Source organism: Curcuma longa, chromosome 2, assembly GCF_044706935.1.
Source record: "Curcuma longa cultivar G26 ecotype Majalengka, Jawa Barat chromosome 2, ITB_CL_G26_1.1, whole genome shotgun sequence".
In the NCBI taxonomy this organism is placed as follows: Eukaryota; Viridiplantae; Streptophyta; class Magnoliopsida; order Zingiberales; family Zingiberaceae; genus Curcuma; species Curcuma longa.
Window position 1 is genome coordinate 1,600,240 of NC_133862.1, and position 13,037 is coordinate 1,613,276.

The 13,037-nt window shown below is 37.2% G+C and overlaps 1 protein-coding gene across 1 annotated transcript; it reads right to left on the bottom strand.

Annotated features, from left to right (window-relative positions):
* Positions 1-2,029: 2,029 nt before the first annotated feature.
* Positions 2,030-7,518, bottom strand: LOC141815463 (uncharacterized). The gene is made up of 3 exons (XM_074703410.1): positions 6,497-7,518; positions 3,818-4,319; positions 2,030-3,480 (listed from the first exon to the last, which is right to left on the bottom strand). The coding sequence occupies exons 1-3, from the start codon at positions 7,449-7,451 to the stop codon at positions 2,382-2,384; spliced, it is 2,556 nt and encodes an 851-aa protein (XP_074559511.1). The 5' UTR covers positions 7,452-7,518; the 3' UTR covers positions 2,030-2,381.
* Positions 7,519-13,037: the final 5,519 nt, after the last annotated feature.

A 13,037-nucleotide genomic window follows, 5' to 3' on the forward strand; every position in this document is an offset into this window, starting at 1 on the left:
ATTTCTCTCTACTCCTATTACCAACAATTAGTGGGTTAGACCTTTCAAAGAGTTGCATATACACGTGTGATTAACTATATCGCTCACCTTGCATAGGTGAGTGAGTAATAAACATAAGACTTATCACTCCTAGTAAATGAAAAAGTATATCACACGACTGATCCGACTGATGACCACTTTGAGAAATCTATATATAGTGGAACCAATTGAAAAGGATTCTCAAGTTGGTTTTCCTTTGAGTTGGTCATTATTGCATCAAATAGCTCTTGGACATTGCTATTATAATGAACACAAATTTAAGTCCTAGGAGTGTATTAAAATTGGTAAGAAGAATGAATTTTATTATAGTTGTCACTGTGAAAAGTCTTTTATGGAGTCCATGACTTCTAGAATAATAGATAGTTTTGATACCTTGCTAGAGACCAATGAAGATTTAATACCTATACTGTGAAGAGAGATAGATCTTCATGTTGAATTAAAGAGTTCGATATAAGTTGAAAGCTTAGCATTATACAACTTGGATTTGTAACACAAAGAAAAGTCAACAGGTTTCTAAGATATGAAAGTATTTTTTGACCTAGAACTAAGAACATAGTTTGGACGTTTCAATGCTAACATCAAACCATATGGGATTCCACAAAATGACGTTGTTGGCTCAATGTTTTACCAATACTTCCCTTGAAAAGATGATTTTACTAGTATATTGTGATGATATTATGAATATTGAAGCTAAGAGTGAAACTATAACAAATACAAAAGTTTGCTAGATCTTTGATTAGCTTGAACATCATTTAATTAGAAAAGTTTGTCAAAGAAGGTTGGATTAGAAAGAGCTCCATTGTGCCAGAGTGTAGCTTAATCTCACTAGAATTGAACAATGAGCAGTTTAATCAAAGTGAGTTAGGTTCAACTTAGTTCTAGGCAACTCATCCAATGTACAATATGATTAGGTTAAATTGGGAATTAAGGTTTGATGTGGCACTATGTTATGGGATGTGGTAAAATTGGGCTATTGTGACCCAATTTAATGAGGAAAAGAGTGAACAACAAGGTAAAGAGCTCAAACAAGGTGCAATCACGGTAAGCTTCTATGATGCTCGGGAAAGAAACGAATCGAAACACACACCAAAGTAGGACTGTGGCAAATCAAATGCCTAAGTATATACTCTATGGTGGATTGATTGAGTTCTCTATAAGAACTTAAATCATTCAAAACATTTTAGGATTATAAACTAATAGTACAAAATTTGAAATATATATATATCGAATTCTCCGACATCTAGTCAAGTTACTAAAATACATGACCTAAACATAAACATAAGAGATGAGGATTCTCAATTCTAACACAGGGATCTGTCTGAGTTTTATCTTTCCACACCTCACAAGCTCCCCAGGAGGGAGAAAGGATTTCGAGAAGCCTTGTCTTCCCCTTCTCTACCCGAACTCCAAATTTAAGATATGATCCACCTCAAGCGACAGAAACATTTTTGTGGAATCATATGGTTTATGAGGCATCTGAGAACGATCCGATTATCTGCACAGACCAGGCCAGAGATCTAGGTGAATGGATAAGTTGCTTATTCTCATCTCCTTCCTCTCTGAAGCTCCTCTGCCTGTCTCTATCTCTCTCGTCCTTTCCTTCCTTTCTTTCCCTCTCTTCCCTTCCATTCCCACAACCTCCCACGTTCATCAAGGTAAACTGAAGGGGCATCCGTCCACCCACCTCTCCTGCAAGGTTCCTTTCTCTCAAGTAAACATTGTAACAAGGAGACATTTCTATGGCGAAATGGTACTCTTCCATAACAAGTAACAAAGAAGGTAGACAATCGCAGATTTCAGAAGACAGCCAGTGTATCACTTAATACTAGCATCGTTGAGCCTAACCACCATTTGCTAAATGCATGTGAAATCTGATACTATCACAAGTCAAAAGCATACGTAAAGCAAATTTAGGTATCAACAAAAGGCAAAGTAGATTAATACCTGTCCATCTCCTTTCTAACTTATTCTCTTGGAATTATGGGGCTCATTATATTTGATGAATGATAAAATGATGATAATTGAGAATAATGTTACAACACTTGAAATTCCATCCATCTCTTCTGTTGGGCATACAGTAGAAGGCACATTACTAATAATAGAATCTTCCTTAATTCCACCAGTACAAAGCACATTACTAACAATAGAATCTTCCTTAATTTCAGCAGAACTATTATGTAGATAGCTCTTGTCTCAGTAGAAGCCCTCAGTCATTTGTTGTCAAAGTCAGTTGGCTGAGGACTTGAATTATGAACAATAGACTGTATTTCTGAGTAGTAGTCAGTCTTGTGTATGTCATCTGAAATTTGGGATTCCTGAAAACAGCTTCAGCTACAGTTTTTCTAAATGTCATTTGCTTCTTCTTCCCCTTCCACTTTGTTCTGGTCTATGGTAGCCTCCAAGCAACCATCTCCTACATGTGAACTTCTGTGAGATCTTGAACTCTGATGTCGTGAAGAGTTCTTGCCATCCCTCGAGTTCCTGGAATCAATAGTTTGAGGGTCCTTTTCCCTTGAACCAGAGTCAATTTTGTCATGTTTTCTGTGACCTGCTTTAGAACTGTCAGCCTTGCTTGACTCTCGAGATTCAGCCTTCTTAGCAGCCTTCTTATCGTTCTCTTCATGTTCCACCCTTCTATGCTGTTTCAGTGTTGAAGAATGTGGAGATCTCTTGTTCCTGATTGCCTCTGAGTCCTCCACAGCTATCTTCCGATCAGTGCTCAAAATTTCAGCTTTTGAAAAATCTTTATTACTTGACCTAGAACTTTTATGCTTACTAGTATATCTCTCTTCTTTTGAAGTATCATCCTCAGGCGAAATGGACCTTCGGCTAGGACTTGCAGCCGAATATAAAGCAGCCTTATCTTCTTTGCTGTCTCTTGTCCTTTTTGCATTTCTTGATGATCCATTGCCTCTTCCTGACCTATTGTCTTGTTTCAGCTTTTCTGATTTTCTCATATCTTCTTTCTCATCAGAATGATGTCTTCGCTCCATGGATCTAGATCTAGAATGTCTACTGCGATGGTAGGAGGAATGAGCATTTGCTGGAAATGATCTAATTATTTCTCTGTGACTGGGTGATCTTGAATCAGTTCGAGGTGACCTCTTTGACCTAGAACTCCTACCTTCTCTGTGATGCTTAGGTGACCGAGATTCAGCCCTAGATGATTTTCTCAACCGAGGACTTGAACTCCTACTTCTTTTTCTCCTTAAGCTAGAGTAACGATCACGGGATCTATCCCTTTCTCTTCTCCTTCTATAAAGATCCTCAGCATCTCTGTATGCTCTTTCATCCTGACGCAGATGGCGTGATCTTACTGGTGATCTTGATCTTCGTTCTCGGGAACGCCTCACTAGAGGAGATGGAGATCGAGAATACCTGCTTCTTCGGTATTTAATGGGTGACCTTGACCAGGACTTGGATCGAGAAGCAGATGGAGATCTGCTCAAAGCAAAATGCATATAAATACTATTAGCTTAATGAAATGGACAAGATGGTATCAGTAAATAAGATTCAACTTCAAGCATAGAAATTCTTAGCTGATCTAACATAGTAAAAAAAATAATGGAGTAGGTGAAAGCTCAATGGCAGATCACTGCCTTCAATGCCCAGCCAATCCTCAGTGATCAATTTGAATATTATTCAATTTTTCAGGAAAACAAAAACACAATTTTTTATACATAATTGAAAGGTATAATTGAAAGGTCTATTAATATTAATTTATCTACAAAATTTGAAACACCAAAGAAGAATATATGAGTAAGATAGAATATGTTACCTTGACTTCCTGACTTCCTGGTCATCACTAATTAGACCTTCTTCTTTTAACTTTTTACTGATCTCAGCTGCCCTTGCTGATGCCATCTCTGTTGCAGATTTCATAGTAGCTGCTCGAGCAGCAGCCTGTTGTGTGGTCATTGCTTGTTGCATCATTAAGGCCTGTTGAAATTGCATCTGTTGCATAGCAACTGCTTGTTGCATCACTGATGGCAATGATGAATTAGCAAGGGAAGATTTTGAAGGAAGAGACTTTGCCATTTCAACATTAAGTGGACGCCCCCCTACTTCCATGTTGTTCAGTGCCACAGCTGCAGTTGCTTCTTCTGCCTTAGAGTATTCTATATAAGCAAAGTGCTTGGATTCTGTGATGTTACAATTAACAACAGTTCCACAATAACCAAAAAGCTGCCTAAGATGATCCGCTGTAAGAAGTGGACTAAGATTACTAATCTGTATTGTTTTCTTCAAGGCAGCAGCTTTAGTAGCCTCATCAGGTGAACCTAGATAACAATCATCATGCCAGATAGTGAACACTTTTCTAAAAAAATCAAAGAGCAGTAGTTTTGACTAAACAAATAAGAGGTTTGGAACATTCACTTTCTTTCAATTAATACCTAAACATTTTAAACATTTACAATTTTATCCGACAATTCGTATGGCATATTCTATTTGAGAAATTTTCGATTCAGTAGGGCAATGATTTGATGTATTCTCTCAAGAAAGAATTTGGCTCAATTAATTGATAATGACTTCACTTTTTGAACGAAGAATGTTAAGGAGAAAAGGTAAGCATTATTCTTAATTGAAATAACATATCCAAGTGGGCAAATAGTTTTATCAAATATGAAGATGTCTTTTATAAAAAAAAAAAGATAAAGTTGAAATTGTGTAAAATTGGAAGCATGGCTAGATTTAAATTTTAAAAAGAAAAAAGAAAAAAGATAGATTTTTTTAGTTAATTAATCTTAATTATATCAAATGCAACATGAGAGAATAAGGAAATCTCAGGCAAGATATGAAACTAGATTTGCTGCTACAATACATAACAAACTTGTAATTCTCAATTGATGCAGCATTTCAGACCCAAGAATGAATGTAAAATGGCTAGAGTTTGGCATACATGTCTGAGTTCTCTAAGGCCTATAAACTGAAAACTAAAGTTATATATTGTGTTCTGAATACTTCAGACCCCAATAACCTTTTGGTACATTAAACCGGAAATTTGGCAGAAATGTCTGTCTCCAATGGCCTCTAAACTGCATGCTAAAGTTATTATTGTATTCTGAATACTTTTGAACCCAACCACCTTCTCTTACATCTATGCTAAGAATTTGGCACTTTAAAATAAGCCTCAACTTATTAAATGAAGAACCAAAAATGAACTATGACCTAATACACTGGAAAATTTACCAAGTTCAACTCCCGATGTTCCTCAAATCGCAAAAAATGAATATACTGTTGCAGATATTTGATACATAATTATGAAATTTCACACACTCATGAAATAATACACCATTTCGTAGTTCAAATGTTCATGGAGTATTATATTCATTTGATACTTCATGGATGTACACAATGGCAAATACTAGTTTTCCCTTGTAGCATACACTACCAATAAACATCATCTGCATCTGTTAGTTGCTTGTTCTATTCGTAAAGATGAAATGAGAATGACAACATTAGCACCACAGGGAGATAAACTGTTAAAACAAATATGACGGAATGGACACATGTAAGCCTTACAAAACAATCTCTCCCATTTAAAGATAGGTATCTTCATCCACACCCAAGTTCAACACATAGCATGACGTCACCAATAGTAGCATGTAGACAAATTCACAACTGCATGATTACATTGTGATTCCCTCAAAATATGCCCAAGACTAGGTCCACTTTGACACCAAGTCCAACTCTTGCGAACATTTCTAATGGGATGACTAACTCATCTAGATATCTATAATATAAAGTAAAGCAACTAAATGCATAACTTGGCTTCCTACTTTATTCTCAATTATGTTTAAGCTTTGAAATCAATGGCCAACTAATAATATCCATGCGTTATTATTTTTAGATTAATCCATGATGAATTTTGCCATCAAATTGATGTATATTTCTGTGCAAAAATGATTACCAACTTTTGAACAAGTAAAGAAATTTACAGGCTACTTGTTAATTGAAAGATAGAACTGGAACCACATGAATACAATGCCTTAACGCCAAGCTCATAGTAATAGATAAGGAAAATGAACCGACGTACACTCTTTAGAAAACAAGAAAACTCCAACAAGTCAAACACCACAACTTAAACTTTGATCGGAAGAACTGAATAGGTCAGGTTTTGGGTTTTCATGCTTTCATGTGTCAGATTAGTTTGGGTTCAATTGTGGTCCTTTAATTTTTTTGCATCTGTAAATTTCATATCCTCTAGATTTTTTTTTCAACTATGAATTTCTCACATTTCTATTTCTCAGTCAAATTTGATGAGTTCTATTTCAGAATCTAAAACCCAACATAAATATGAAACCAAGTTAAAATTTTGACCCCCATAGATATCAGTATGCACAGGTTGAGTCTCTCCATATCTCAAGTAATCCCTTAAGTTATAGTCAAGCTGTCAACAACAAGAACAAACTAAGTCTAGAACTTCAATTGTAGTAAGCAATTATTGAAATCAAACCTGGAGAATCTCCAGCAGATTGGGACTGCATCTGTACAGCATGAGCTTGAAGAGCTCGAGCAGCAACAATCGCTTGAGCAGCTGCCATAGCAGCTGCTGAGGGAGCCATAGGTGCCTGACTCAATGTCCCCATTGTTGAGGTGGCCGCCAATGCAGTCATAAGAAGATTATGTGGCGGGTGGCTGAGCTTGCAATCAATCTTTGAGCAACGACCATTCATATATTCACGGCAAATCTCCCCCAGAGATGCCCCAATACCCTGCAAGACCACTCCCCCAGAGGCCCCTGATGAAACACCAGTAGTCATGCCTAACAGCCCTGGGAATGCCCCGGACACTGACCCAGCATAGTTTGGCATGTTCGGCATTGTCTGATTGACCATGTTGGGGTAAGGGGACACCGTTGCTCCAATTCCAGTGGCAGCACTAAAGAAAACCGGGAATGGACTTCCCATGATTGCATTCGCATTGCAATCAACATGAACCATGTAGTTGCCCCGCTTCGGAACAGCGTAGGTCACGGTGAATGTCCCATCCCCCTGATCCTTAACTATTCCCTCCTGATCAGGGCCCCCGACTCCAACACCAGGCGATATCTTTACCTTTAGCTGGGCTCCTCCGGTCGGGATCTTCCTGCCGTCGGAATCCTTTGCCACGACAGTGAACGTGCACGGAGCGCCGGCTGTTCCTCCGGCGATCCCTGCTCCGGCAGCGATGCACTTGGAAGGATCCACCGGACCGACGGGTTTCGAAGCGAGGTCCTCCGGCTCGTCCGCATCGCTGTCGTCGGACTCCCCAACCGTCTCCTCCTTGTCCTTAGCCTTCTCGAGAGCTTTAAAGGTGGCCTCGAAGGCGGCCTTGGCGGCGGCTGCCTTCTCGGCCTCGCTCTTGATCTTAGCCTCCTCCGCCTGCTTCATCCACACGGGCTTCGCGGCAGCCGCGCTCCGATCAGCCATGGATCAGCTGCTGCTCCGCAAAGCCTAGAACAAATCGGGCACGAACCGAGACAGGGAACGAAGGGAGGATAAGGATTAGGGTTTCGAATGGAATCGAGGGTATCGAAATATGTAGTGGGGGGAAATCTAGCCTACGGAACATTAAGGGGCTTTTTGGAAGAATTTTCACTTGCTTATTTGAGGGTGAACAAAAATATGATTAAATCAAATAAATCAATTAAATTGATCAAATTTAAAATTCCAGTTTAGTTATTTTAAAATTTTAATTATTTTTATTTAAAAAATCAGTTAATTCGATTTTAAATTTTTTTATTCAACTAAATCGAATTAATCAAAATAAAAAATAATAATTTATAAATTCTTAGATAAGTAAATTTATAAATCTCTAACTAATTGATAAATTTTTTATAATATTTAAAAAATTTAGTTATTTTGAATAATTCGGTTAAAAATTAAATTAATCGATATTTTATCGGTTCGATTTGTTCGATTTTTATTTGAAACTTTGATCAGTTCGATTAGTTTAAAAAAATTTGATTCGACTCAATTTTGATTAATTCAATTTGATTTTAATCGAATACTCAACTCTATTTCTTTTTACATGCTATAATAATTGTACTCTTTAGTTTAACTATGATTATATTTTCTCTTCTTTCTATTTTTAAATAAAATTAAAATTTATCATTTTTTACAATAAAAGGACTATTAATTGGTGAGACAAGACTATACCTTTGAGTTACAAATGAATTATTTTGAATTATTTAAATATTTTGGCTCAATAACTTGTCATTTTTGGACTTTAAACAAAAACTAAGATCATATTTTGATGATCTTATATGGCATATAAGTTTTTTTGGTTTACCATGGTGTTTTTGACTCAAAAAAACCTTAATGGGTTGATTTTGACCACCATGCATTTTAAAGTAGTAATTTTAGATCAAAACTACTTGATTATCTTTATCTCTATATCATAGGCTAAGACCATATTTGAATTTTCCTCATTGTTAGGAATATTAATATGTTAGATCTTGGATGACCAATATGAATCATTTTGGTATTCTCACTCAAAATATCTCGATGGACTAAGAAAACTCTAACTTACACAGCAAAGCGGTATTTGAGCTTCCCACATTCCAAATATATTAAATATTAGATGGTTATTGTGATTGTTTTGGTCCAAGGTTTAAAGTTTTTACTCAATTTAAAGTTTTGATTAGAGATTGGAAAACAATATCGTTCTATTTTGGTCATGTAGCAATCATGTTGGAATGGTCATGGTGCAATGCGCGTGTTTATATGTTTCAAAAATGTGCGCAGTAGAAATAAAATAATAATAATTAATTTTAATTATTACAACACACACATACATACTCAGGAAACAGTAAGTACAAGACATAGCAGGAATTTAAAATTTTATAAAATGAATTATTCTACGTGTACCTAGCGTATGACGCTAAGCGGGAAAGACATCAATCGTACGGTCCTCGTCGGAGTCCTGCCACTACTGGTAATCCACGCGAAGTGATCTTCAGGATGGCTTCCAAAGCCTCAAGTTGTGTCACAGTATTCGGTACTAGCCGACAAGCAGTAATGGTCGATACAAGAGAAAATCCTAATATCAGAAACACGCAACAACACACGTCGCGATCGTTTCTGAGGCTTTCTGTTTATCACCGAAAATCAAAATTCTGACAATACAGAAACAAGAAAAATGATTGAAAATAATTTTTGAAAAATGAAAATGTCATAGGCACACGGCAAAAACCCTAAGGACTACCTGCGATCTCAAAAAATCGCAACTTCTTCATCCAACGAAGAATTCCGCGAAAGCTTCTCCGACGAACGATTCGGCAGTAACAGTGGGAAGAATCAGGACTCCAAAAGTGGCAACACCTCGACCCTCACCGAAACCCTAGCCTGACGACGGCGGAACAGCGGTCCAGTGGCGATGGCGGTGGGAACTTTGGCAGTGGCGACGGCGGTGGAGGCTTGGGCGTTAATAGGAGAAGAGGGAAGAGAAAACTACCTATTCTTGGCTTCTTCTCTGGCGGATGGCTCCTCCGGTGGTCGGCAGAGGGCGTACGAGCTCCGGTGGTCATGGCGGCGGCGAGGAACAGAGGGAAAATAAAGGATGGAAAACTAGGGGTTCTACTTCCTTTTCGCTTGATCGATTGCCTCAGCCCTCCTCCCTTCTTATACCCATGGCCGGCGCGAAGAAGGCGGTGAGGAAGGCGGAACGGCGGTGGCGACGTCAACCCGTTCCGTCTGATGCAGGCATGTCGCGCGAGAAGAAGAAGTTAGGCGATCGGGGAAATCGCACTTGCATGTGGACCAGGTCGGGAGAAAAGAAAAAATTCAAGTTTTAACACTGAACCGGGTTCGATTTGAACCGGTATGGGTCTGGCTACTGTAGCAGACCGGTTCGTGTTTGGTTTGCTTGGTTCAATGACCAAACGACCTCCGATTTGACCCAAACAAGTTTTATTTGATTCGTCTTCTCAAGACAAATCTTCTCATCCCTTTTATTTTGCCAAAATAGTTTCCATTATAAATCAAATCAAGTTGTTCAATTTGATTCAATATCGAATCATTTGGTTCAACAACTAAGCTTTCTCTGTTTTGAACCAAACTAATTTTTCTTGTTGTTTGGTCCAACCAAACCAACATTCTCTCGATCTGAGAATCCAATTCTCAAACTCATTTTAAGTCCTTCAGAAAACTTCTTGTTCGTGTGACCCAATAGGTTCCCGATTATGTTGGTCGTCCGTAATTAATCATTAATTACGGAACGATCATGAGTGACACCTAGTAGTACATCATGATCCCCAATTGACAAAAAAATCAATGATTGATTTCAGAATGATTTCTAAACCTTTCAACAGCTTTAATAAATGTGTCTTATTCCTTTCACCGTCTTATACCTGCTTGGTTCAGGACATGGTCTGTCTGTGTTAGTCCTCACTAGGCTGACTACGTCACACCTAACCCAAGCTCCTTTCTTATCCTATGGATTCAAGTTACTTGTACATGTATCCAAGAGTGTCATACTCTTAACATGTGTTGCTTTGGCCAAAGACTTTTAGTAACAATCCTAACAAGCGGTTGTAGGGTATACGTCTCTCTTTACAAAGAGCGGTGAATCCTCTGTGGGCTATTCAAACACCTTCGGGTACTTCGACTTATACCCAATCATCCCAAGTCCACACCTCATCGGAGATGTCTACTTAAGATGTCAAAGTATAAGCCTCCATGATCAAGGTGACTTGAATACCGCAAGTCCAAGGAAACTCGCACTTAAGCTGCATTGAGATCTTCATTGACATATGCATAAAAAACCATATGAAGTCTCAAGGCAGGTCACTCCAATGAACTGATTACCTTTAACCAGCATCCATGTTTAACTCTCAACATCCAATGTCTTCAGCTAGTGAGATCAGCTGCTTGTCAAACCAAGGAGTTTAAACGTGCTAGTCTTAATAGAATCGATGACATCTGTAATCGTCAATTCATTGACTAGGGATAATTTTAATACATTCATAATTACACATGTAGAGATACTCATAAGTTGTGATCCAATCACAAATTCTCTCATGCTATGAATCATATTGTGGATATTCAGTAATTAAGTTTAAGATCCAATCAAACATAAGAAAATACTCACTTAAATAGTGAATTTTATTTATTATTAAATAAATTAATAATACAACCATAATACGATTTTCTTAGGACACCTCTCAAACATAATAAGCAAACCGACTGCTCCTTGATGGTGAAAGATACATTTATATAGGGAATGGCAAGAAAGTTATAGTAGAGTCGATAAATATTTTTAGGATTTATTTAGGAACTGATACCTTTTTGGATATGGATAATAATTTTATTGTATCACATTTTAGATGGAACTTAATTTTTATTTCTTGTTTAGATAAATCAAGTTATTCTTATTCATATAGAAATAAATTTTTTAATATTTTGCTAAATTCGGTGTTGATTGACAATGATTCTTGATTGATAAGCTATACATATTAAACACCTTAACTTCTACTGATAATAAAATAATTTTATAACATAGGTATGAAATGTAATTTGATTGATGAGAATTCTTCCTTGTCTTGGCATAGACATTTATGATATATATCCAAACAATACCTAGAAACGTTAATGTTATATGGGATTTTTGAACCTCTTGACATGTTAGACTTTGATGTCTGCATAGAGTGTGTTAAATGGAAAATGATTAACAAAAGAAATAAGGATACAAGCTGATGTAGTAAGTCTTAGAACTAATACATACAGATACATGTGCACCGTTCTCTAAGGCATCTTGATATAGACACACGTATTATATTAGTTTTATTGATGACTATTCATGATACAACTATAGGATCTAACTCAATGCTAGAGGGAGGAGGGATGAATAGTATTATGAATTTTATGAGTTAATATTGAAAATTAAACTTGAAATTAAAACATACAGAATAACACAACGGAATAATTGCAAGAACTAATGACTTAGCAAGATTAATAAGTATGCATTTTTTGACACTTAGCAAGATTTATAAGCATTCAATTTTAGGCACTTAACAAGATTGATACACATGCAATTTCAGACACTTAGTAAGATTGAGTAATTCAAGCATGCAAGAGCAATCAAGCGTTGAAAAATGTACAACCACTAAAATGTAAAGCAAGACAAGCAATCAAGCAAGGATTGGCATATGCAAGTTAAAAAAAATTGATTCTTATTTTTGAATCTCCTTTCCAGAAAGTCACTAGAGGTGGAGAAACCCTAAAGAGAATATAAAAAGTTTATGTGAAATAACAAAAAGTACGACAACAAAAAGTATGACAATAAAATAATATAAAAGGTTACACATAAAGGTTGTCGATTGAAATTGAAGCACGGGGGTTGCAACATGTCATCGTAGCAAAGCGCAAAGATCACTTGATCATGTAGAGAATAGTTGAGAAAGCAAGAAAATTATTATTTAAAACCTCTGCCTTGAGATTCCTTTTATAGAACTTTTGTCGATATAATGTGGCAAAAATGTGATGATTGGAACCTATCCAATCGCCTGAAAGATGCTGACGTGGATGCATATATATTTTATTTGATAGATAATATCGTCTGTGATCTTCGATCAATTGGACTCCTTCTAGTCGCTTAAACCAAGGCCAAATTTGATCTTGACTAGCTTATTCGGATCGCTGGATCTCATTACTACTGTTGCTTGGAAGCCATCTCCAGTGGCCCGGAAGCTACGGTTACCTCGCTCCTTGCTCTAGTTGGCTAGAAGCTCCTAACTCTATTGGTCGACGTTCCAGCTAGTCACTCAAACTCCTTTCCGGTCACTTGGAACCGTCAAAAATCGCTTCCCTCTATTTTTTGCATAATGAGTATGATATAAAAATTAACATTTTTCATGCGTACTTGAGCTAGATGTTCAACTCCCAGCTGACTTATCTAAACTTAGTGCCAAGACTCAGCTTCCAAATGACTTCACTTGGACTTGGTGGTAGGACTTTAGCTCCTACCGCTTGGTTCCTAACCAGGCTTAAGTTGCCTAGTCTCACTAGGACTTTGAC